This window comes from Diplotaxodon limnothrissa, linkage group LG7, assembly GCF_057381915.1.
Source record: "Diplotaxodon limnothrissa isolate DT_005_m linkage group LG7, D_limnothrissa_male_GT1.1, whole genome shotgun sequence".
NCBI classification, from domain to species: Eukaryota; Metazoa; Chordata; class Actinopteri; order Cichliformes; family Cichlidae; genus Diplotaxodon; species Diplotaxodon limnothrissa.
The window spans coordinates 48,734,476-48,758,430 of NC_140602.1; the positions used below are offsets into that span (position 1 = coordinate 48,734,476).

Here is a 23,955-nt window from a genome sequence, read left to right on the forward strand (position 1 = left end):
TCTGTGTAGATCTCTTGTGTTATTTTTCATATTTAGAACATCCTTATAGTAAACATAATGGTTATAATATAATCACAAAACCATTAACTCTGGATATGTTCAATTGCCATACTATTATTCTTTTTTTATGATTATTAATGACACCCAGTGATTGCACAGTCAGGCAGTGATGGGGTGTCTCCATGGTAAAATGATGTTTAACTTTTGACAGTTTCCAAAGACAATGAATATTAGCAATTATTTCCAGATCTTGCCTGAGAGTTGCTAAGAAATTTCCAGCACATGTAGGAGCGGAAATGAAGCAGAAAAAACATTATGCAAATATATAATTATGATAGGGTGCCAATTTATCACACACTCAGATAATTTATCACACCCAGAAACAATTCAGTTAATTTAATATGCTGCAAGCAATAGTATTCCACAAAGTGCATATTGACCAAAGGCAGGCTGAGGAGAACAGCTGCAGTTCTGGATTTGTCTCCAATAAGCTAAAATGGAGTACCTGTTTATTTACCATTTTAAAAAGAGGTACATACAGAAGATTTAAGGTTATTTTAAGGTTATATACTAAAACTTTCACAACTTGATCTTTCACACCGGAATAAACTTCTTAAATAATTAGTGTTTATTGTTTTGCAGATCTGAATTCCATTTCAGAAATGTATTCTTAAAAATGCATTTTAGAAATGTATTTCTGACCTACGTTGTAATTTCAAATATTATATGAATTATTTAAGATTAGGATTTTAGTGTCTGTTGTGCTATTTTTACATTTATTTTCCTTTTTTTTTTCCTATTTCCTTACCTATAATTTTAATGGACAGACTGTTGGGAATCATGGCAGCACAAAAACATATTGATGGCTGTGGGTGACCAGCCTTAACCACATTTCAAAAGAGTCTCATAAAGATGGCTCACGAGATGGCATGTGATCGACCACCATGTATTGATTTAGTGCTTACAAACTCATTTCTGCAGGCATTTTTTTTGTCTGGCCCTGACAAAGGCTTCATGTTGGATCAGATTACTAAGGCTTCATTTCTCAATGAGTTGCTATACACGGATTTACTGGTTTCTAGTTCCTTATTTTTTCTTTGCTGCTCAAAATGATCTCATCAGCTGCTGCACTGTGCATGGGAGGATTTGCTCATCTTGTGCTCCTCTGAAACTTCCTTACTAAACAATGCACCAGAAATTGTAGGAGACTGATGAATCTGACACAGGCCTTTTTCACACTGGAGTGGGCAAGAATGACTAGAAGTTTTTTAATCTAGCCTAGAGCTCAAAAATCTCATTTCAGTACACATTTATTGGATTTTTTGACTTACAAAATCTTAGTCTTTGAACATGTGCATCCTTAATCTTCATCATGGGATGTTTTTGTAGACTTGTGCATGCTATAGTGTGCTTTATATTGTATGTGTTTGTTGAAATACGTCACATTCATCTTACTGTGATAAATTCACATCATTAACAACACACAGCTTTACTGCTTTCTGTGGATGGGGGATAGGAAGAATGTGAAGTCTTGTCATGATTCCCATCTATTTATCACGAGGAAGGAGAGCGAGCTTGAATCAGTATTAATCAAAACATTACCCCAAGGTAGCTTGACTGTGCCAAGCTGGCATCCATTTCCCATTAATGATGTCACATTAGTGATCTGAAGCCCGACACTAGATTATTACTCTGAGTTCAATTAAGGCTCAGTAAACACTTAATAACTTTGGCAGTGAATATGGAGTTGTTGATGACAATAATAACAATACTTCCCTTTTTCCCTTTTGGTTTCAAGTGGGTGAGTGCAGCCCCAATAATGAAGGACTTTAAGAATGCACAGTTAAGAATATATGTGAAATAAATGTCAAACAAAGTTTTTGCCAGACTGTACCTAGTTATTACTGCAATAAATAACAAAGAGCCACATGCCTATATGATTCAACGCTGCTTTCCTTGAGGACACTGAGAAGTCTTGGATACAGTAATTACTGTTTTGTGGTTTCGTTGTAATATTTAGAAACAGTTATATATTTTGCTAGATGTTTTCTGGTCCTGTGTTCTTGCTATAGAAAAAAAAGTGGGAAAAGAAACATTAACTTACAGATCCATTATTCTTAGAAAAAATGTGCTTTTACTCAGATTGGGGGTAGCTGCTCCATAGGGGGCAGGGAACTTAAAAATCTACTGTAGCAGCAGGATCTTCTGTCTAAATGCATTCTTCTCTTTTGTCTATTTTAAGCAAAACTTAGATTTTACATCTTCAGATATGTGGCTAAGTATCATCCCGATGATTCTCAGTGGGTTACATGTGCTGTCCAAGGCTTCATCAGTGTTTACAACTGAAATAAATACAAAGTAACTCCATTCAGCAGTTTTTGCAAGCAACATAACTTCACTAAAAGGAATAAAAGGCCCAACAGGAAGTAATATGGACTATTAAAACATAATAGAATCTTCAATTTGCGTTTAATGTTTCTTTTTGCTAATGAGATCCCATTACTAGTGAGTGAGAACTGATATAAAGCTATAATCTTAACATCTGACTAGCAGCATTGTACTTGCCTTAAAATTAAGCCTCAGCTATTTTAAGACCATTTTTTTTATTATATCAGAAATTATGTTCTGCTTTTTATCCACCAAGGAGGCAAAACCATAAGAGCATAGTGAAGTTCTTTGTGACAGTTTTGTTTGCCTGTTTGTGTGGTGTCTCAGTGTCAGATTAAACAAAACTAAAAAATATGAAAGAAAATGAATAAAGAAAACTTCCACGCCTAATTTAATGAAAATGGTGGAGGATGAGCAAAGGAAGAAATCAATACATTGTTTTGAATCTGGATACTCATGTTTAGTATATTACCATTATGCATGCCCATCCAGTGTGCCAAATGTAATCATTTTAATCCACATAATGCATTTTGCCAATCAGAAATGTGTTAATGTAGAATTTGTAGCAGTGATATGCGTCATGAGAACACATTTTTATCTCCAATACAAAATTCTCCTGTGGCGTCTAAGACATCTTAAAACATTTTCATGGTTTTGTTTAAGGACTCGTGCCATGCTAGGGAAATATTGGGGTCTGACTTAAAGCACAGAAAATATAGAGCTACTTAAAACACAGGTTTGTTTGAAACTGCTATACTTTATGACTGTAAATCCCCGTCCTCTTTTTGTAGATATCCTTTCCAAAAATGTAAGGTGAACAACGATAACAAAAAATATTATTTACTCTAAACTTTAGTTACCTTCTCGCCATAGACATTGATACAAGCTTTTCTATAAAAAAAACATACGTTTGTTTTGTTCTTTTAGTTATTGCATTCAGTCAGAGAATAATGTGACCTTGAAAGTTACTTTCAAAATAAGTGCGATACATTACTACCGAGCCTGTTACTGCACTGTTCATGGATGAACCAGTGAGGTGAATGCATTCTGCTGCTTACCTCTGCTCCAGAGTGTGTGTTAGATAGGACTAACAAGAGTCATTTTAAATGGAAATTGGATGGATTTGCTTGTTATTAATGTGAAGACCAGTGGCCCCATCCCAGATGCCCTCAGGACTGTGTTGGCAGAGCAGCGGTGTGAGTCCTAGGCCAGTCACTGAATATCTGAAGTAGTTAGTCACTCCTTGGACTTCTAATGCATTTGGTTTTGGGGAAATTATATTCTGAGAATAAAGCTTTTGTGGTTTTAATCTTGTATGTTTGCATATAGACACATTAAAGGTTAATGCATGAGTCAACAAACTAGTTGGGCCATTGAAGAAAATGAAAACATGCAAGGGCTAGGTTAATAAGTACATGGCAAATTCTGTGAAAACAAGTATTAGACTAAATTTTAATTAATCTATTAAATTAGACACATAGTGCAGCAAAAACCCAATAAACAATGCCAGCCACAAAGAACTTCACTATGCTTTTATGGTTGACAGTAATGAACCACAGTACAATCACATAACCCTTTGTCCTCTAGACAGACATATTGAGCCTGTAGGCTTGGGCCATTTTATCCCACTGGGAGGTAGTTGTTGACCATCCAAAACAAAGCATTAGTCACATTAGCAATTTATCACCGTCCACCATTAGCTCATTTTCCTGTCAGTCTCTCTACTAAATACAAAGAACAGTGCACTTCAAGTCAGTTATTTCTGAGAGAGTATCTCCATTTAAATCTAAGACTATGGAAGATTTCGAATAAGTTTAGTTTTATTCTTCAAATCTTAACCAAGTCAGTATGCATCACCCATTAAATCATGGCCAACAAAAAATAAATCATAAATAATTGTTGCATCACTACAAAGTCAAATTTGTTTTATTTGTATTAGTGAGGCTGTGTATTTAGACAGCAAATCTGATTTAAGTTTGATTTATGAATTTCATCCGTTTACATTGCCACATAAAATGCAGTAAAATAAAAATATCGAGAATAAAGAACACAAAAACAACACTTTTAACCTACTGTCATTCATAATTTATTTTAACAATTTGATATTACTGAAAGACTGCATTCATAAATTACAACTTTGATAATTTTTTTGATAACAACAAATTTACAAAAGAAACACCTGCTTGGTATGGGTGTTTTTGGATAAGGGCTGCTTTATTTGAGACAACATATATGAGATCTAAAAGAGACTGAGAGGAGAGGATGAATTGCTGGCCCAGTACACTAAAAATGTCAAGGATAAATAAATAGAGGTAGATCTTAATTTTAAATTGGTCACTTTTATGGATGAATCATGTCTTTAAATTTCTGTAGCTGAAAGATTAATAGCTTGTTAATCTGTCTCTATAGTTAATCTAAGGAATTCAAAGAACTGGAGATTAAATTGATGTAAATATGAATATGGACATTTGTGTGTGAAAGTACTATATCCTAGAGTTTTGCAATTACAGTGAGTTCAGGTCAGTCTTTTGTTCAAAACTCTAGACATAATGATATTTTATCATCCTATTAATTTTTCCTCTATAAAAAACAAATGCTGAAACTGCATCAAACAACAGGTTTTCCACAGATTTCCCTTCTATAAATGTTTTTAAAACATAGACCAGTACTTAAATAGGATGATTTAAACTCAGAAAATTAAAATATCCATCAACTTCATAATTCTGAGCATTTTTAGCATGTTAATTGATTTAAATTTGTGATACAGAACAAATAACCAAGGAACCCTACAGTCCAACAGAGAAGGTTTGTGAGGGTACTGTAAACAAATACTTTATGCATAGCTTGAAATAACGATGTTTGCAGTGGAGTTTTAAATTTTATTGGCTAAAAAAAGTTTTATCATTACTTTATACGAAACATATTTATCTTGCTCAAAGTGGAGACCCATGACTCTTTTTACCAGGGATTAAAAAGCCGCCCACTGACACAAGTCAGCATTTAATTGACGTGACAAGTGGCCTCTGTCACTTGACCTTCACAAATGATGTTAAATGACAGTACATTAGATTTGAAGTTGATACATATAGTAGGTGAATGGACAGATATGACAGCCAAGAAGCAGCAGTGTATGTTTGAGACTGTGGCTTCCTTATTTTAGTAGGAAACAGTAGGACCAACTTAAAGATAGTATCGTTGCAAATGTTAGATGATGGCAGGAATCATACAAAACTACTTATTTTTCTGAAAAAATATAAGCAGTACATGCTGTGCAATCAACAACATGGGTGGGCTGGCCTTAGCCAAGTGAAATGTCCATGCTGAGTAATCTAAGCACCTGGCACAGAGACACTCCGTGGATGTACAAAGCATGCTCATAAAAGCAGCACAGCTACCACTGAGCACGACACATTTCCTATGACACCTGCCATTTCTTTTTTTTAGTATGTTGCTCACAGCTGCATGATAGGAACAAAACCAACATGATGCAGTTAATATGACAGGGATCCCATAAATCTTAATTTCATGCGTGCAGTGTTCATATTTCCATAATTCTAATTTCATTTTCAAGGAGAATGTCTTTCAGACAACCAACCTACCTCGTTTGTCAAAATTATGCTTAATATCGTCTTCTTTGCACATCATATCTGGATGTCCTTGGATGCCAACTCCATAGTCATCTAGGACCTTCCCATCACTAAGCTTGTTGTGGATCTGGTTGGGTGTGGAGTTAAGTGAGTGCCCGCCTGCGTCCACCTCGTCATCACAGTCGTAATCGTCAAGAATTGGAGTCTCACGAATAGGCATTCCAATGACAGAGCTGCCATGCTGGTGTGTGCTTCGAGAACCCCGATAACTGTCACGGCCCTGCGGTCCGAGCAGAACGGAGGGAATGTAGTGGATCTCATGTGTGGCCTCGGTACTTGCACTCTTTTGGGGGATACGGCGACGCTTGCACCATCGATGGCGGGTATACAGCACAAGGGTGAAAAGGAGGATTAGGAGGAGGAGTGCTATGAGGCCTCCCTGGATAAAAGTAAAACAAAGGAGAAAAAGACTGAATATCAGGAAGGCACACAACGACAACTCTTAATGAGAGCAAATTCAGAGAACTTAAGATATTTTACTGGTAACCAGCTTTAATTTTACAAACTGCAAAATAAAGAGAGGGCTTTGCATCTTATAATAACAATTATAATCACCGCCTCAGTGCCAGTTATATTAGGCTGAATGCCAATTAGCACAATTTGCCAGCTAATAAAGGAGGTCTGGCAATCAACACTTTGACATGAGAGTTCTCAAAGCAACATGAGGCTAACAGAGTTCTGAGAAAGTCTATTTGTACCAGTCTTTAAAAATAACAATAATCTTACACTGTGGAGAAAAGGGTATTGCAAGTTTGATCTAATCAACAAGCATGTCACATTTTCACAAATTTAATGTATGTATACTCAATTTGTTAATATGAATGGTAACTAGGCTTCTATGTTCTATCTCCAGTCTCTGTGAGACAACACAAGCTGATGAGGGGCGAAAGTATTTTATACATGAAAGAGGAAGAAAACAGAGCATAGCCCTATAGCAATGAAGACATCAGCAAGCCATTAGAAGATAGGAAGGCTACAGATACATGTAACACACTGTATTCGGCACATGGAATACAGTGAACTGAACTGAACATGTACAGCAGATATAAAACACAATAAAAATAAATAATACTAAAAACTACCACAAACCAAACTCTGCAGTTCTCAGGAATCATTTTACATCATGAGTTGCAAATCAAATCAATAAAGTGAATAAATGATTTGCATTATACTATGTACATGCCACTGCTGTTTCCATTCCTTATTTGAAGTCTCACTAACAACTACAGACAGAGGTTCAGCATAAATAATTTTCTTTGTAGCAATGTTGCATCTCAACCCCCCTCAGAATGAGCACACATACCAATACACAAAGGTTATTAGCCCGTTTTGCCCTCTCTTTCTTCCCTAAGCCCTTACTATACCCCTGTAAATTCACCAAGGAGCATCACATTTCTCCAAGGTTCATTCAATATCTGACCACAGAAACATCAAACACCGCGCCATACGCAGTTGTTGGATGATAACGTAAATCCATATGCACAGACAGAATGGTTGGAAGTACCGGAGGGCATGACTTATTCTTTGATTTTTCACACTGGCCCCCAATAGGTGAGACGTAATATTGAATTCTGCAAGACATAGTTACCTAAGGGTGATAAATTTATAATGTCAGACAGAAAACACAGCGTCAGCACTTTTCCAAGTACATAAATAACAGTGCGGCTATATTTACAAAATTATACGGGCACATGCACATATACATGCACAAATAGGAACACAGAAAATCATATGCACACACACACACACACACACACACACACACACACACACACACACACACACACACACACACACACAAATACACCACAACAGAGTAATAAATAAAAACCACAAGGGTTCATTCATCACAACATTTAAAATTCCATCTTCATGACTGAAAACAAACCCCTTTCAAATTAGAACTCATGCACTGCCGAGTGTCCATAAATCAAATATGCTGAGGGGTGAGGCAGCAGAGAGGACTAGTATCATACACATGCTTGTCCATTAATCTCCAAAAGGATGGCAGCTTTGGAGAAATATATTCTCAAATTCCCCTTAGTATTTTTCATCTGCAATGGTTTCCTCTAAACAACAGGAAAAAAGAATAGACTGACATTTAATTTTAGGCACAGGGTAATAATGGTGTCACATTCGATGGTTTGGTAGGACAACCATTAAATGATTGTCAAAAATGAAAATAATATGGATAAAATGCTGCCTAAAACATTTACATAGATAGGTATTAGTTCACCTCAATATCCACTTAAAGTGAAATTAAAATATTAATTGTCACTTTCTATGAAAATGTGATTACACACTCTACAGTGGATCTATATAGTATAACATAGTTTGCCATGAAAACCCATAATTATCCCACTTAAATTAAAAAAAAAGTGCTGATCTATAATGAAGTGTCAGGTGGTTGCTGTGGAAACTACAAGTGAAACTGGGTTTTGAAAAGAAATTGTATTTCCTGTTGTTGTAGTAGGTCTACAGAAATCCATCATATTCTGTGGTATTTTTTGTAGTGCGGCTGCCATGTGAGGAGAACATATCTCTGAAAACTGGGAAAACAGACAAAAGGCCAAAACTTTGAATTTATAAAAAAGCATAAGGAGATATATTTTTATAACAACGGAAAAATTCAGAGATGAAATAAAAGGCTTGAGCACTGTGTGGAATGATAGATCTCTCCAGAGGTCCACAGAGGGATTAAAAACCATTACTAAAGCATTTGATGGATGTATGTATCAAAATATCTAGTTAAACTTAGCACATCCGGTCAAGCAAGTGATTATGTGCTAATATGAAAATATCTAGCGGAGCCTGCACCTACTGAACTTGATTTTTTTGTCGACAGCAGATGTCTCCTCTCGTCATCTGAACCATCTCTGTGAAAGTTGTCCTTAAGGAGTCCTTAAAGGAGTTATAAAAAGTTTATTCACACTGCACTTTAACTCCTCAACATCACACATGTATGCTGACGTGCTTAACAAGAGAAAACCTTTCTGCTGAGATGATAAATCACAGTGTAACTTGTTCATTTTGCTTGCGGCTTGTGCAATGTGCACGTGCAAACAGCTCCTCCAGTTTTTGTTAACAGAACCTGTACGCGTCCATGAACATGAGAGAAACTACAGACTCCATTGTTTCACAGTACAATGCTTTCCTGAGACATAAGGTGAGAGATTGATTTCACTTTGGTATGTTTTAGTTAATGCCTATTTTTAGATTTGACTGGGTAAGTACTGCTTGTCATCATGTTGGATCACCAACTATTATGGAAATACTGGAAAATACTGGAAGACTCTCTGAAAAGTTGCATTGGTGAACTTGTCTTTCAAATACTTTTTTCTTTACCTTTCTATTTTTCTCTCTCAAATTTCCCTCATCATCTAATCTCACAGCAATTTTCTCTGCACTTACCACTGTTCCCACTTTTTCTCTCTCTCTTGCTTGATTACTATATGTCTCTCAGTTTCCATTCTCCCTCATGTTTGATCACATTTTTTCTCTACTCTTCACTACAACAGCCATATAAATTCATAGTGGCAGATGTAGCCATGAGGGAAAATGGGTTTTGTGTTCATCTTCAAACCCTACAAATCCCTGCTGCTTTAGTCCTAAATGACTTTACAGGAAGGAGAGTGGCTGCAAGCCCCATATTTCTACACTTTTCTGAAGATTTAGTGCAGTTCGTGATTATTTTCCTTACTTTGCATTTCTTTTTTCTATTGCTCCTAAATTACTTTGTGTTATTCTTTCTTTTTACCTTTTACTTTTCTCTCTGTAACATCACCCTTTAGCTTTTTATTAGTCTTTTTGCTCTTGCCCCGACTTTTTTTTTTGCCTTTCATTCCCCTAACCTCACGTTTTCTCTGTACTAGCTACTAGATCATGTTCCCTCCTTCCTTTCATGTTCCCCTGTCAAGCTTGATTACCACCATTACATCCCTTCTCAGTTACTCCTTATTCCCTTTCTTCAGCAGACTGAATTGAATATAGCTATAGACACCAGCACTGAATTATTAAACAATTTTACAAACCTTTTTTTTTCCCCAATTGAGAAAGTAACAAATTTACCCTGACTAAACTGACTAAACCCTGACTAAAAATTAACATAATTATCCCCAGATATATACATCTTTAATTTTTAAAAAGGTATTCCCACCTTTAGGATGAAAATAAAACACACATCAATAATATAATAAATGACAAAGAGACAATATTTAAAATTAAAATAACGAATAAACCATTTGTGTAATAATCACAAATGTTGCTCTTGTTTTAAAAATCAAGCCAAACAGCAAACCAATACAAAGCTAATCTAATTTTCTTAACAGTAGATAAGAACACCAATGACAACAACATTTGTCAGAGATTGTGGATGTTAAGTTTTGTTGCTTTTTGCTTCTATGCAACTATGTTGCTACTGTATGGTCGGAATTGAGAAGAACATCTCAGGAGGATGACCTATGGCAGTTTATAAGCCACAAGTCATGCTCTGACACAGTTTGGCAGTCTACCTACCAATATTGATGGAGATTGACTCAGCAATATAATATACTGGTGAGGAAAAAAAAGAAGATGTGAGTCCATTCTGTTATCACTAATGACAACTATTAGGGTCTCTAATTAATGTAGTAAACCTATGCCATTCTGGAATCAGGGACTGCAATATACCACAACCTCATCTTAGAAAATCTTTCCACCAACAGAATGGCCTAAGACCTCAAATGCTGCCCACATAGTGCATGTTACTTGCAAACAACACCACCTCCAGTTGTGAAAAACGTGTATATCTTTTATAGTAAACTGGTCAAAACAGTTAAATAATAGCATAATTTTACTGTTATTTAGTAGTTAAATTTCAGTGTCTTCAAAAACTAAAAAGAAGAGAAAACATATGTACAAGGAAAACCAGAAGTAAGATTGAAAATAAGAAGAATAAAAAGAAAAATAAGAAGAAATATGGTGCACAGTTGACAATTGACTATATCAGAAAGAAACAGTTAAGTAAGTAAAGCAAAGTAAAGCCATATATGAGAAACTAAGAATAAAAATACATGAGAAAAAGCAATTTTTGAATATTGCATTAAAGAGGAAACTGATTAAAGGCAAGCAGAATACTGAACTGAATAGATTGGACAATATACCAAGTGACATCGAGTCAGTTCCTTTTTATTAACTGGAAATTCATGTTGAATTGTGGTTATTTGCACCACTGACACACCCATTTATTTTTTTTTATCTTACTGTTACAATCTACAGATTATGCAGACTGTGTGGAGTGTGATATGGCAGGCAAACTGGATTCAACAAAAAGCAAGCAGTTTTATTAGGCTGTTAAAGAGTTCAAAAAGTAAAACATAAATTGAAAAAAGGAACTATAAACTGTATTTACAGGCATAAGCAGCACATGGAGAATGTAAACAGACACTGACAAACCCTAAAGGGAAGGCAGCACTGTGTATAAACAGAAGGGCAAGAACAGCAGACAAGAACACAGCTGGGTATCAAGATGCAGGTAAAAGCAATCAAGGACAATGAGATGGGAGGGAAGGTGAAACAAAACTCTAACTATTTAAATAAAACAGGAAAAGAGAAGTATTAACTAAATGGGGAAATCCATACATCAATGAACTCAATATAGTGGGATTGACACAACAGGATAGAAGTGAGGGAAGAATACTCTACTACAACAAAGAAGCAGATATAAACACTAAGAATTAAACAGAGATATTTAAATAATCAAAATTTGAAAGTCCATAAACTCAAAAGGATCCTGATTCTTAGATCTATTTTTTGTTTGTTTTTTGCTTTTTTAATTTGTTTTTTCTTGATTTGATTTCACTACAAACAGGAACAACCCTCTTTTCATCATGGCCTCAGTTAACTTTTAATGCAACACCATTGTAACACTACGACCATATTACTAGAATCTGGTATGCATATGCAATATCACTTTAATTAACAACACATGAAATATTCTTGAATCCATCCATCCAGTATTTTCCAGCTCCAGCTTTTTCAATTAGGATTAGGATTCAACTTTATTGACATTAGACATGTACAAATACAGGGTAACGAAATACAGTTCATGAGGTCATGAGGGTGCTAGAGCCAGTCACAGCAAGCGGGGTAAACACTAGACAGACAACCTATCACAGGGCTTCTAGAATAAATGTTTTGGGTTTTTTTTCTGAATCTTAACATTCTATGAAAGCTGAAATCCTCTATTATACATATTTAAAAGGAAACATTTTTAACAACACTACTGTGGACTATAACTCTAGCATTTTAAATTACAGGCGAAAAAAAAACATGCAGAAACCTAATATTTTGGATAGATTTTTTTTTTTATCAATTAGTACCCCAGAAATAGGACGCATATATTGGCATGTATGTAAGGTAGATTACATGTTTAAAATATAAAGAGGCCATCTGTAAATCTTCTCAGAGAGAGAGTCTGTGTGTGTGTGTGTGTGTGTGTGTGTGTGTGTGTGTGTGTGTGTGTGTGTGTGTGTGTGTGTGCGCGCATACCCAGAATCAGAATGCATTCTAAATCAAGTCACCATTAATTTAATCCAACTGTATAAGCAATGTTAAATGAAGGACTCTTTGATACATTAGGAAACACCATCACCATAGCTTCACTGTGTACTTGAATCCAGATCCTGGCCTGTTGAACGAACAAGCAGATGTTTGCTATGTATAAGAAAAACAGCTGATGATCTTAGTCAAAATGTACAACTAAAGATCAAATTGATGCAATACATAAATGTATAAAACTACTTTACTGCAGTGACTGAGTTATATAGTGTAATGAAGAGAAAACAGACAAAGATGCTAAAAACCCCAAATACATGAATGAATTTTAGATGTTAGCTTGTGGTTATAAACCATCTTATAAAAACAGAGTAAAGCTAAAAAACCGGGTAACTTCAGCTTATAATCATGCAATCATACATGAATATTCATACTGAATGTACATTAGAGAAGATGTCTGTGTCTTCTAAATCGATATGGACACAAGAAGCAGTTTATGTATTTCACTATTATAAAAAAAACAAAACAAAAAAACAGACAAAGCTCAATCGAGACAGTTTACAGGGGAGCTTGAATATGGTGGCATCATACATATTTGGCTGGAAAAAATATGACTACTTTGAGCAGCAGACAGTCGAGAGGTTAAGAACCCCAAAACAAAATCTCATTAGACTTTATTATTAATCTTGATTGTAGTGAATGTGCATTAAATATATTCAATCACTGACTAATTACAGACAACAGAGCTAATGAAAGGAGCAGCAACATGCCCAGTCAGGGGTTTGTTATGCTTTAAAATATACAATACAATGCTGTCAGATTCTTTTGTTTGTTCGTTTAATCTGAGCTGTCAGTCTTCTTAAGAGTGGTGAGATAAACAGATGTGTTGTAATAATGTAGCTAAGAAATCAGACTATTTGCATACGCTATTTCCACTGCAATTTCCTGTTCATTATTATTATTATTATTACACTTTCATAAATGATAAGCGCAGCATATTTACTTTTATTACCTGAGAAGACATCACGAAGAGTGAGTGAAATGGCTATTTCGCATGTTGTCCGAAGTCTTTGGACAAGAGCCTTTTTTTGACTAGCTTCCTTACAAAATGCATTGTCAGCATTTATTATGATTTTTGCATCTGAGTTTGGTGTTCAGATTTGCACTCAAGCATGCATAGCAATAATAAAGTATGTAGCAATTTCTGTTGTTCTATCTAATCTCTGTAAAATTCTTACGACTCTCAATCTGATGGCATTGCTTCTGTTGAGGACCAAAATAGCACTGTCACCATGGATATCTCAGATGTGTCACTTCTCTTTGGCCCATTCATAGGAAAAAGTAATCTGCAACAGCAGATGTCTAACCAGATGCACATTACATTTTTTTTTTTAAAAAGTAAAGGATTAAAGAAAGATTAACTGTAAATACCTTATCTTTGTAAAAAGAAATATCTAATAACTACATATCTGATTAGTTTTGAGCCTTCCACCATCTCTCACTCGCCCCCTCACTTGAACCACTCTCCACTCTCTTGCTTCAATAGCTCCTACAGAGCCTTAAATTTTTTGACTTTTATGTGTACTTGACAAGCATAACTCCCTAATGATCCTAATAAGCTTCTTTATGCAGTGAAACAACACGATGCAGAGCCAACACATGCAACACATGCTCTGTGGTTTAGCCACCATCTGTGCATAGGAGAGGCAGTGGCTCACTGAACCCCAGTAATCAGCCACCTCCTGCTACAAAGGAAGGTTGGACTAAAACAACCTTTATTGCATACTTAAGAGTAAATTACACTGAAATACTCACACGCTAAACTGCTTGCAGTCAAAAGATTGATCAATTTCAAGATTAAAGAACAAAGAGATCACATGTACGCATTATCCTACAGATGACAATACTCAAGCTATCACAACCACAACACACAAATCCAAGTATGTACTTGTAATATATTTGGGCTTGCTTGAATGGACTGTTTTTGTGTTTATGCCATTGTCTTTCACACAGAGTCTGCAAAGGCTAAACATCATTTCCCTCTCACTCCATTTTTTTCTGTCACCATCTTCTATTTGTCAACCTCCTCCCTGCGCAGTATCTGTTCCCACTATCCCTCTCTCCCAGCAGGAAGTTAAAGTGGCATGTGCCCTAGCATCTGCTCTCCATTCTCTATGTCCAAGTAGAAGTTGCAGTGTGAATGACAAGATGAATGTTCCCATTCCAATTATTTACCTTGGAAATCACATGCCTGTCTATTACTGGGTTTCATTAAGAAATACTTATAGTAATTCTTTCATTCCTGGTAATGCAAAGCATAGCAGGCTTCCTAAAATAAGTGGGTAAATTATATGGTACAAATCTCTATCAGTGGCATTATACTGTATGTAACAGCTGCTTGTCTCGATCATTAATTAATTAATTAATGTAATAATTCACTTACTAGGTCAGGGGAAGCTCTGATGTTCAACAGTATGCACAAACTGTTGAACATCAGAGTCATTTGGGATTAAGACTACGTGCTGTCATAGACTTGTGCTGTTGTTGAGAACTATGAATTGAAAAATAACATTTTATAAGGCTTATGCAAAGGTATATGTTTTAAATCGACTGGAAAGGTAAAGATTTTTGATAGAAGTGAAAAAATCTATCCGAAAGTGAAAAATAATTTCCAGTCCAGTCCTCAGCTCGAGCCATGTAAATCACTAGAGAAATTACAGTGACCAAAAGTCCCTACCTAATCATAAAATCTGATTACACTGTGATTGAAAACTGAATTAAAATCTTCTACAGCTTAACTGGAAAGCACCAGGTCGACCTTTCCATTTTGTCCTTCTCTCCATGGGAATGAATACATGTTACCATCATTTTCTCCCCACCCCTTCCTACATTGTCTTAGATCCTATCCCTTCTCCTATCCCTTCATTACTACGCCTCTCTGTCTTCGCCTTTAACATACCACAGGGATCTGTCACACAGAGGGAAAAGATTTTATGGCAGATAATGCTACCTTGAGCCGTAGCTTTGTGAATTACACCACTGAATTAGGGGTGATTTGCGCTCCTCCCACCTGCACTGCAACTAAAGGAAGACCTTTAGCATCCTGCACCCACAACTTCCTCTTTCAGCTAGATGAACAATCTACCTGAGAGATCTTCTTCTTCAGTCTTTTACTAAATGATAAGGTCTGCATTATAGACCTTAGAGTACACAGATAAATAACATATCAGATCCGCAGATGAGCAGTTACAAAAAGATTGTTTTGGTTTCCCTTAGTGTTGTGTTTATCTCCCATTTTTTTTCCATTGTGTTTGTTCTTTAGTGGCGTTCAAACCTACATGCTGTCTGCAATTCATGAACTTTAAATAGGTTTAGCCAAAAGACACCAGTGCTATTTTATTAGCTAGCACTAGCTTGCTTAGTTAGCAAGCTGCATTCATAAACTGGAGAAGTGCAACACAGTAATGCACAGATCACCTAATTATTCTAACTAATGCACTAAAGAAAATTAGAATTTCTCTCACCACAACTGGAATACACACTTTAGGGAAGCTAGAATATTAGTCAGATGCAATAGGGTCATGCCACGTTGACGAAGTCCAGTTCAGTGACTCTGAGTAGTGGATAAGGCCCAGCAGACTCCTTGGACACCTGTCAACCAACAACCTAGAGGACACCTAGAGGATCTGCAGTTTTTTGTCACTTTGGTATTATTTGTTTTTTTCAGCTCTGGAAGTATATACCATTGCACCCCAATGGTATGTATCAAAGGCATTCGGTTATATTTATTTTATTATTTCTTTCTATTTTTCCTAATTTATAAACGATGACATTTTGCTCAGGTAGTTTTGCACATTACAAAATAAGCAGCATAAATCAGATGATATGGAATCCCTTAAACTGCAATTTAAAACAACCAGAAAAAAAGTGTTGAAAAACCAACACAAAAAGGATAATTGAATGTTCTACTCATGAGAGCATCCCCAAAAAACTAAAACATTGTGTATTGTAAAATTACGCATGTTTAAAAATGTCTCTGCATTTAGATAATAGCTAGTATTTCACTACCACTGTCATGGACCCTGGGTCTATTTCTCAGTATAACAACATCCCGTCATGCTCACTGTTTGCATGGTAACCAAATATAATTGCCTGATGACCATGCACCGCTGCCTGTTCATTACTGCGGGAAATTAGTACTTCTGGAAAAAAAATGAATAAAAAAATTCTACAATGCCTACCCCACTTTCAAACCCCCACTTCACTCAACCACACCACATTATGGCTCTTTCATTTGCTGTAGCATGGCAAAAAAAATAATATGTGATTAGAAATGTGTTGCTAATATTTGCAGTGCTGTTAGTGTACATGGGGCCTGAGTTGCTAAAGCTGTTGGTAAGAAGGTAGTGAGAGGGTCTGAACAATGAGACTCTTGGGGTGACTTTGATTGAAAAAAACAGCAAAGGCTGAGTAGTGAAAGTGTCAGAGAATGGATTTTCTCCTGTGTAAGGATAAAAGCATCACAGTGTGGACAATGGTACATATTTGTAAAGAGCAGCATGTGGGAAAATAATGGTTGACACACATTTTTTTGTTGGTCCCTAATTTTTTTCCCAAGGTTTACTAGGACTATTTTGTTTTTGTGGTGACATCAGCGACGACTGTGTGGTATTTAACATAATAAAACACAAGGCTAAATCTGAAAAATAAATGACTTTGCCTCCTGCTAGAGAAAGACATATTCTTGCCTTGAAAGCTGGCGGGTGCTATGGAGCTATGTGTGATTATAGATGCTTTTATATGTTAGGGTGCTCCAGCCCGTTTACTTGTATCAGAGGCAGCTGGGGCCTCAGCCCTTGTTATATCCCCTGTCATTTCGCTTGAAGTGAGGCCTTTATTTGTATCTGCAGCTGTCGGCCAAGTGTTACCACAACAGCTTGCGCGAGTAGACCTGTCAGCAAGCGCCAGCAGCTGAAGGGGAAGGTAGTCTTTGTCCATTTGTGCCAGATGCAATCAAAAACTCACTTTCACCCTCACTCCCGCTCTCCCCACCCCCAAACACCCTATTGCTGGTCTCTTCTCTTGCTTCACATATCACAGCAATGTCTCCTCAGTTCAATGCCAGCTCCACAAAGTATATTTCATGTCCTGTAAAGAGCGCATTTTGACACTTGCTTACACTTACTGTAGCCCAGACCTGGCCTGACTTGCCTTTAAATTTGGCTTAGGAGAAGGTGGGGAAATAAAAATGTACTATCCTGCAGAGAAAATATCTAATGAATGTGATTGCCTATAGAATGCTAATAGATGTCAGGGGTCTTAATATCACTTTCAAATCCAATTCAAATAGCACAGATGTTTCAAATTGGTGCTTGAGTCATTAATGGCTTTGAATAAAACACATCTGCTATCATTAGCACTGAAGGGAGAAAAACAAGCAGCTCAAATATATATTAAAGGGATTTTTTCCAGTTACAGTACTTTGAGGGGCCATTAAAAGAACAGCAGGAATTGGGATTAATCAATAATGAGATACAGAATGAGGAAAGGAGAAAAATGTGTCTGCCACCCAAGAGTACATGTCTTTAAAGTGATGCATCAATATATAACGACACTCTTCAGCAAAAGAAACCTTTTTCGGTTGCAGTGAATGTCTTCCTGCTTGCTCTGAAGCTTTGCTTAGTTTTAGTATGGCTGTGATTCATGTAGGTTTGGACAAAAGGACAAGACAGTGCACCCTAAAAACTTCTCAACTTCTCAACTTTTGTGGCTTTTGTATGAAATGCTATAAATCTAGTACATTCCAGTTATAGAACCAGAAATGAGCTTGAAATTAGTAGATGCCGTCCCTGCAGCTAAGGCATTACTTAAGAAACTGCTTTACTGATTGTTCTCTGTAATGCACTGCAATTACATGTTCTAAGAACTGAAATTTACATCCACTCACATACAAAGAACCTTACAAACAATAGCTCATTGCTCAAGCCATTTTATACATTTACATTAAATTGTCATCTAGACGTGCAGGTGCTCCGCACATATAAGTAAGCAATTGTCCACTTCTACGCACTCTCTCTCAAATTACATCATGAAAGCATCTCTTCATGCACGCACACAACCATTCACATACATGGACAAGGTTATTCAATAAGCCTCTCTCATCCACATCACACTTTTTCTTTTGTCCCCCAAAACTCCGAGCCTTCATCAGTTACTGTTACCCAGGCAACAGACGGAGACGGATGAAGGTGAGTGAATAGTGAGAAGAAAAAGGGAAAAACCAAAGATGGGGAGATGCAGCCACTTGAGTTTTGTCTCTCCAAAGGTAAACTATAAATAGCTTCCTCCCTCTTTTACTTGCTGTACAACTGGGAATGTTGAGAAAACTAATTCGCTTTGGTCACGACACTTTGCCCAACCAAACAAGTACTCCACTACAACAGTTTGTGTTTTAAAGCCCTACTTACCTTTTCTCTGTGTGTGTTTGTGTGTGTGAAAGAGGGGACAGCTAAGTGCTGTGCATAACGAGGTCTATATTTTTTTGTAATATGTTACATATATTCTTTATTTTTTCCCCCTCTGTACACCACTTCAGGGGATTTTTAAATCTGTTTTTACATTTTCATATCTAGTCCCCCATTTTCACAGGCTCCACACTAATTGGACAATTGGCCGGTTGAGGTCTGTTCCTTTACTTTTTCATGAAAAATAAAGAATAAAAGATCTGGAGTCAAAATGTTAAATGTTGTACCTCAGTCTAAGGTACAAAGAGTGAAGGAGGTGATCATTAGGCAAAAAACAACGAAATAAACCTGCCAGAGACATAGCAAAAAGCCACAATGTGGTGCATTCTTCAAAAGAAGTAAAGCGCTGCCCAAATCAGCAACACTATAAAGTGGTTGGTCACAGCATTCTTTCTTTTGTTAAGAAAACCCCTTCACAACATCTTGTGGAGGTATGTGTACATTTGTATTTATTTATTTATTTTTAAGCAAGAATAATCCAAAGGAGGGGATTTTGCAGACACGTGACTGCTTATCTCTGTTGGCCATTTTGGACATGTAACAATCCTGACACGTCAGGTAAGTGAAAAGCCTACTAAACATTATGCAGAAGAAATAAACTATGGCAACTATGAGTTAACAGTGTATATTCTCTCTTAAAGGGAGAAAAACACTTTCATGGCAAACATTTTACTTGTCATGTGGAGAAATTGGGCAAGGGGAGGACTAAAATGGATGTTTACTTACTTCCTCTGAGTATGTTTACTGATGCTGTGAAGTGCAACCCTGGCACTCTCCCTGACTTCACGCCAAACAATTTATATCATTATGTTATCAACAACCCCTCGAATTATACTGGACGAGATCCGAAGCCCTTCAAATCTTTGGATGCATATCAGAATTTCGTGTCAGGATAAGTAACAAACCTCAGTCACTGGAACTGTAGTCACTGGATCGCGTGGACCACGGTCACTCAGGGATTTACCTGAGTCAATATAGCTCATGTGGGATTGATGACAGTGATACTAAGGTGAGTTAATTAGCTGCTGTTAGCTCCTGTTTACTGCTATTTGCCACTGTTACTGAAACTTTTTAGAAGGGGACCTAATGTGGGCAGACTCGCACTTAGCAAATAATAAAACTAATATTAATACTCTCATGCAATGTGAGAGTGTAATCAAACTGTTGATCATAGGGAAAGTAATTAAAAAAGCTTAGGATACTAAAGTCTAAAATTAGCTCATAATGTTATGTTATTGTTTAGCTGGCTCTTGTAATTGTAAGAGCCAGCTAACTTCAGTTTAGGAGTGAGGCTTCACGTGAGGTGGAAGGAGATGAGAAAGAAAAAAATTAGTAAGAAAATGAAAATATAAATGTAAAAATGCTAAATGGTTAAATATTAGTTAAGACAGATAGTGGCAATTTGAAAAATTCTACTAAATTTTAACTGATACTGCTGTGTCAGCGAAATAGTTACTTTTGTCTTTTTCTATCCAGATGAGTAGGAACGTGAAAAATACAAACAAAGTAGTCTTTTTTTCCATAATGACTGCTGCACCCAACAGTGCAGCAGAATATAGGGGTTGTGGGGGGAAATAACACTGATAATTTCAGTGTAAACAACTTATGAATTATTGAACACGATTGCTACCGGATATCATGTCCTCTAATACCAGCTCTAAAATGCAAATGACGGCACATGCAAAACTTCTACAGAAAAATTTACACCTTAGTACTAAAATAATAATCAGATTTTAAGAAGTGAATTTAATCTAAATACAACCTAAACAAAGAAGGTCGTGTTTCTATGTCTGGATGTGAGTCTTACCACTCCAAACCCAGCATTTCCTGATAAACAGTATACTGTAGCATAATTGTAACCACTTGCTTGCTTGAATTATTTACTTACTGAATTTTATTTATTTGTATTAATCACTTCTTGTTGCAAAAAGGACCTGCCCTTACAATTAATAGTAGACTTCTACCTGGCTTATGTTTAAAATATAACATAAAAAATTAACAACTGTAAGTTATTTTAAAGCTGCAAGTTGTTTGTTATTGAACTTCTACTTTACGCTAGAATACTTTACATTTACCAGGGGCCTTTGAAGTGGTAAAGGTGTTAACATTTATTGCCTGTAGGCAGTGTAAATATAGAGAAGCTATTTCACTCTTCATTCCTACTGGTGTTGTAAGCTGTTAAAACTGCAGCTGAAGAGCTGCCATATAGAGTCTTTACATGTGGGTAGGAAACTATGACATTCTCAGCTTCTAAAATACAGATGGCTATGAATCACTGTACACTGGGTTGTTGCCAAAGCATATGTAAATAAAGAATGTATAATCATAACAAAGATTTTTACATATACACACATAATTCTGTGGAGGTCCATTCACTTAATTCAGAACAACAGAACAAAAGAAGAATAACAGAAAACAAAATAAATATTATCCTTCTACGCTCATGTCACAACCAAAGTCTGGACCTAAGCCATGATGACAGTGGCACAGTCCTTGAAGCGGCACCAGAACACCTGATCATGTGTTTAGTATCCTGCTGAATTCCAGGAACAGAGCAGCTATGAATGAGAGCATGCGGGAATCATGCCAGGAAGCTTTCACAAAATACTGCTTGTACCATTCGCTCCCCTATGGATACAAGTAAGAGACAGAGCCAGGATCAAGCAGAACATATAAAGAACACCTTGACCTTTTCATGTGTGGTGTCACTTGCTGTAGAAGATTATAGTGAATAATAAGGTCCCTGCCCTCCTTTCGGACTAATTAAAGGAAATGAGACTTTTTACAGTTGGCCCAAGTGTACTACCATCCTCATTTTCATGCTCAGAGTGCAAGAAATACCAGCATAGTACTGCATATGTATGTGCAGTAAACCAGAGGTTCAGTGATGTAGTAGTTCATATGGCTCAGAATCCATGACAAGTTAGTAGTTTTTGTAACGCGTGAAATACGGAATGAAAATGATGTGTTTTCTTGTCATTGGTTATCTCTTTTGCATAAACTTATGAGAATTAAAATCCACTGAGAAGTCAAGAAAGCTTGCAAATAGTCATCTCCAGGATAAAATAACCTTGTTCACTACCAAATTAAAGTGTTTGAGTTCAGTAGTATTATGACTACATTGTAGTACTTCCATAAAAACCATGGAAATATGTATAAAAATGTTTCATATTGTTTTTACCACAGCACTGACCACATTACTGATGTTAGCATAATGATGACAGGAAGGCCCCAAGTATGGCCAGTCATGCCTTCCTAATGTAATAATCCAACCAATACGATCACTCCCTTCATAATCAAGCTCAATAAGGTCATGGCCATCACTATCTAACAGGATATGAATAATATGAAGAGTTACTTCAAGCTATCGCATCATTTGGTATTTCATGAAGTTCTGCCTGTATCATTTTGTGCATGCAAAATTTATTAGCAGTGCGACTCTTATGTTAATGGCTTTGCTAAATGGTTTGTTGTACTTCAGTAGTGAGAACTGGTTGAAATTTTAAGGAGTGGGCATGAAGGTCATGTTGTGAAAAAGTTGTGTCATGAAAAGTGCCCTTAAAATTAGAAAAACCTAACCTTGAACTTGACCTTGAGCACAATTTGGGTGAAAACCCATTAGGTGATCATTCTTGTGTGTGATGTGATCATCATTCTAAGAGGAGAAACAATTCTTGTGAATTATGGAGGGGGGGGGGCACATGGCATGAGTTCATTGGTGCTTCGTCCAGATGAGTCAAAAATGTGTTTCTGGTGTAACTTAGGAAAAAACAGGACTCACTCTGCCTCTCACAAAAACAAATGCTCTTTATAAAAATGAATTTCATGATTTTATGCGTTTTGTGGCTTAATTGGGGAATGATAGCTCATTGTTCTCTCATATGTACGGTCTGTTAATTATATAACACAGGGATTTTTTTTGGAGGCAGCTGTTGAGGAAGCATTAGTAATTTCAAGCTTGGGTGTAGATGTGCCCACCTCCTCAAGAGGGCCAGAGCATAATTCACTTATCAAATTGCCCTGATCACAGCAAGCAGCGATCAGATGTATCGAACAGACTGAACATTGATGGTCAAATGTCCATGTGCCCAGTATGGATTGCCTGGTGTGAGTACACAGTTAGTTAGTTAGTTAGTTAGTTAGTTAGTTAGTTAACCTTTTCATGCATGAATTATGACAACCTCAATCAGGATTTTTTTCTTAGGCATGAAAATAACATTTTTGAACTTCTAAGGGGTTTGTTTTTTAAGGTTTGTTTTTAATGCAATTGGGAGAAAGACTGGTTTTCTATCTTTATCTGGTTTGTCTGTATTAACTTAAACATTGGAATGAATTTTGTCTAATCAGATTGGAGCAGGAAACGTTGCAGATGAATTACTTAAAATTGCCCTTTAATTGTTTCTGTGGCTACTGACAAGTCCCTCAAAGCAGGTTGAGCATGTCATTCATTGATTTAAAGGAAAAAAATAGCAAGGTGTAGATTGAGCCCGTCTGAAAAGAACGCAGTCAGTCATTCTCTACCCCAGAGGTGTATATATAATTTTTTTTCCTCGTACCTCACTTTTTTCCCATTTCATTTCAAACTTTTGTGACTTATTATTTTGTTCCTAATAATATCACATTTTTTTCTATGTCTGCTTTGATTAGTGCTTTTTGAAAATACAAATGTTTTCGGGTGCCAGAGGACCACGGTTAAAAGCACCCTATTCAGTGTGTGCAGAATCAGAATCATCTTTATTTGGCCAAGTGTGTGAATTTGGCTCTGGTTCACTTTGCTCTCTTCATGCCCTGCAGTTTTAATAACTGGAATGATATTTTCAGTTCATGTTTGCTGCTGGTCCTAAATTAAAGCATCGTACAGA

At 36.4% G+C, this 23,955-nt stretch overlaps 1 protein-coding gene across 1 annotated transcript in view; it reads right to left on the reverse strand.

The window, feature by feature from the left end:
- The window catches only part of astn2 (astrotactin 2), a 297,382-nt gene that overhangs the window by 209,616 nt on the left and 63,811 nt on the right, over positions 1-23,955 (reverse strand). Inside the window, exon 3 of the mRNA XM_085359806.1 lies at positions 5,988-6,414. Within this exon, the coding sequence (XP_085215932.1) occupies positions 5,988-6,414 (427 nt within the window). The remainder of the gene's footprint in view (positions 1-5,987; positions 6,415-23,955) is intronic.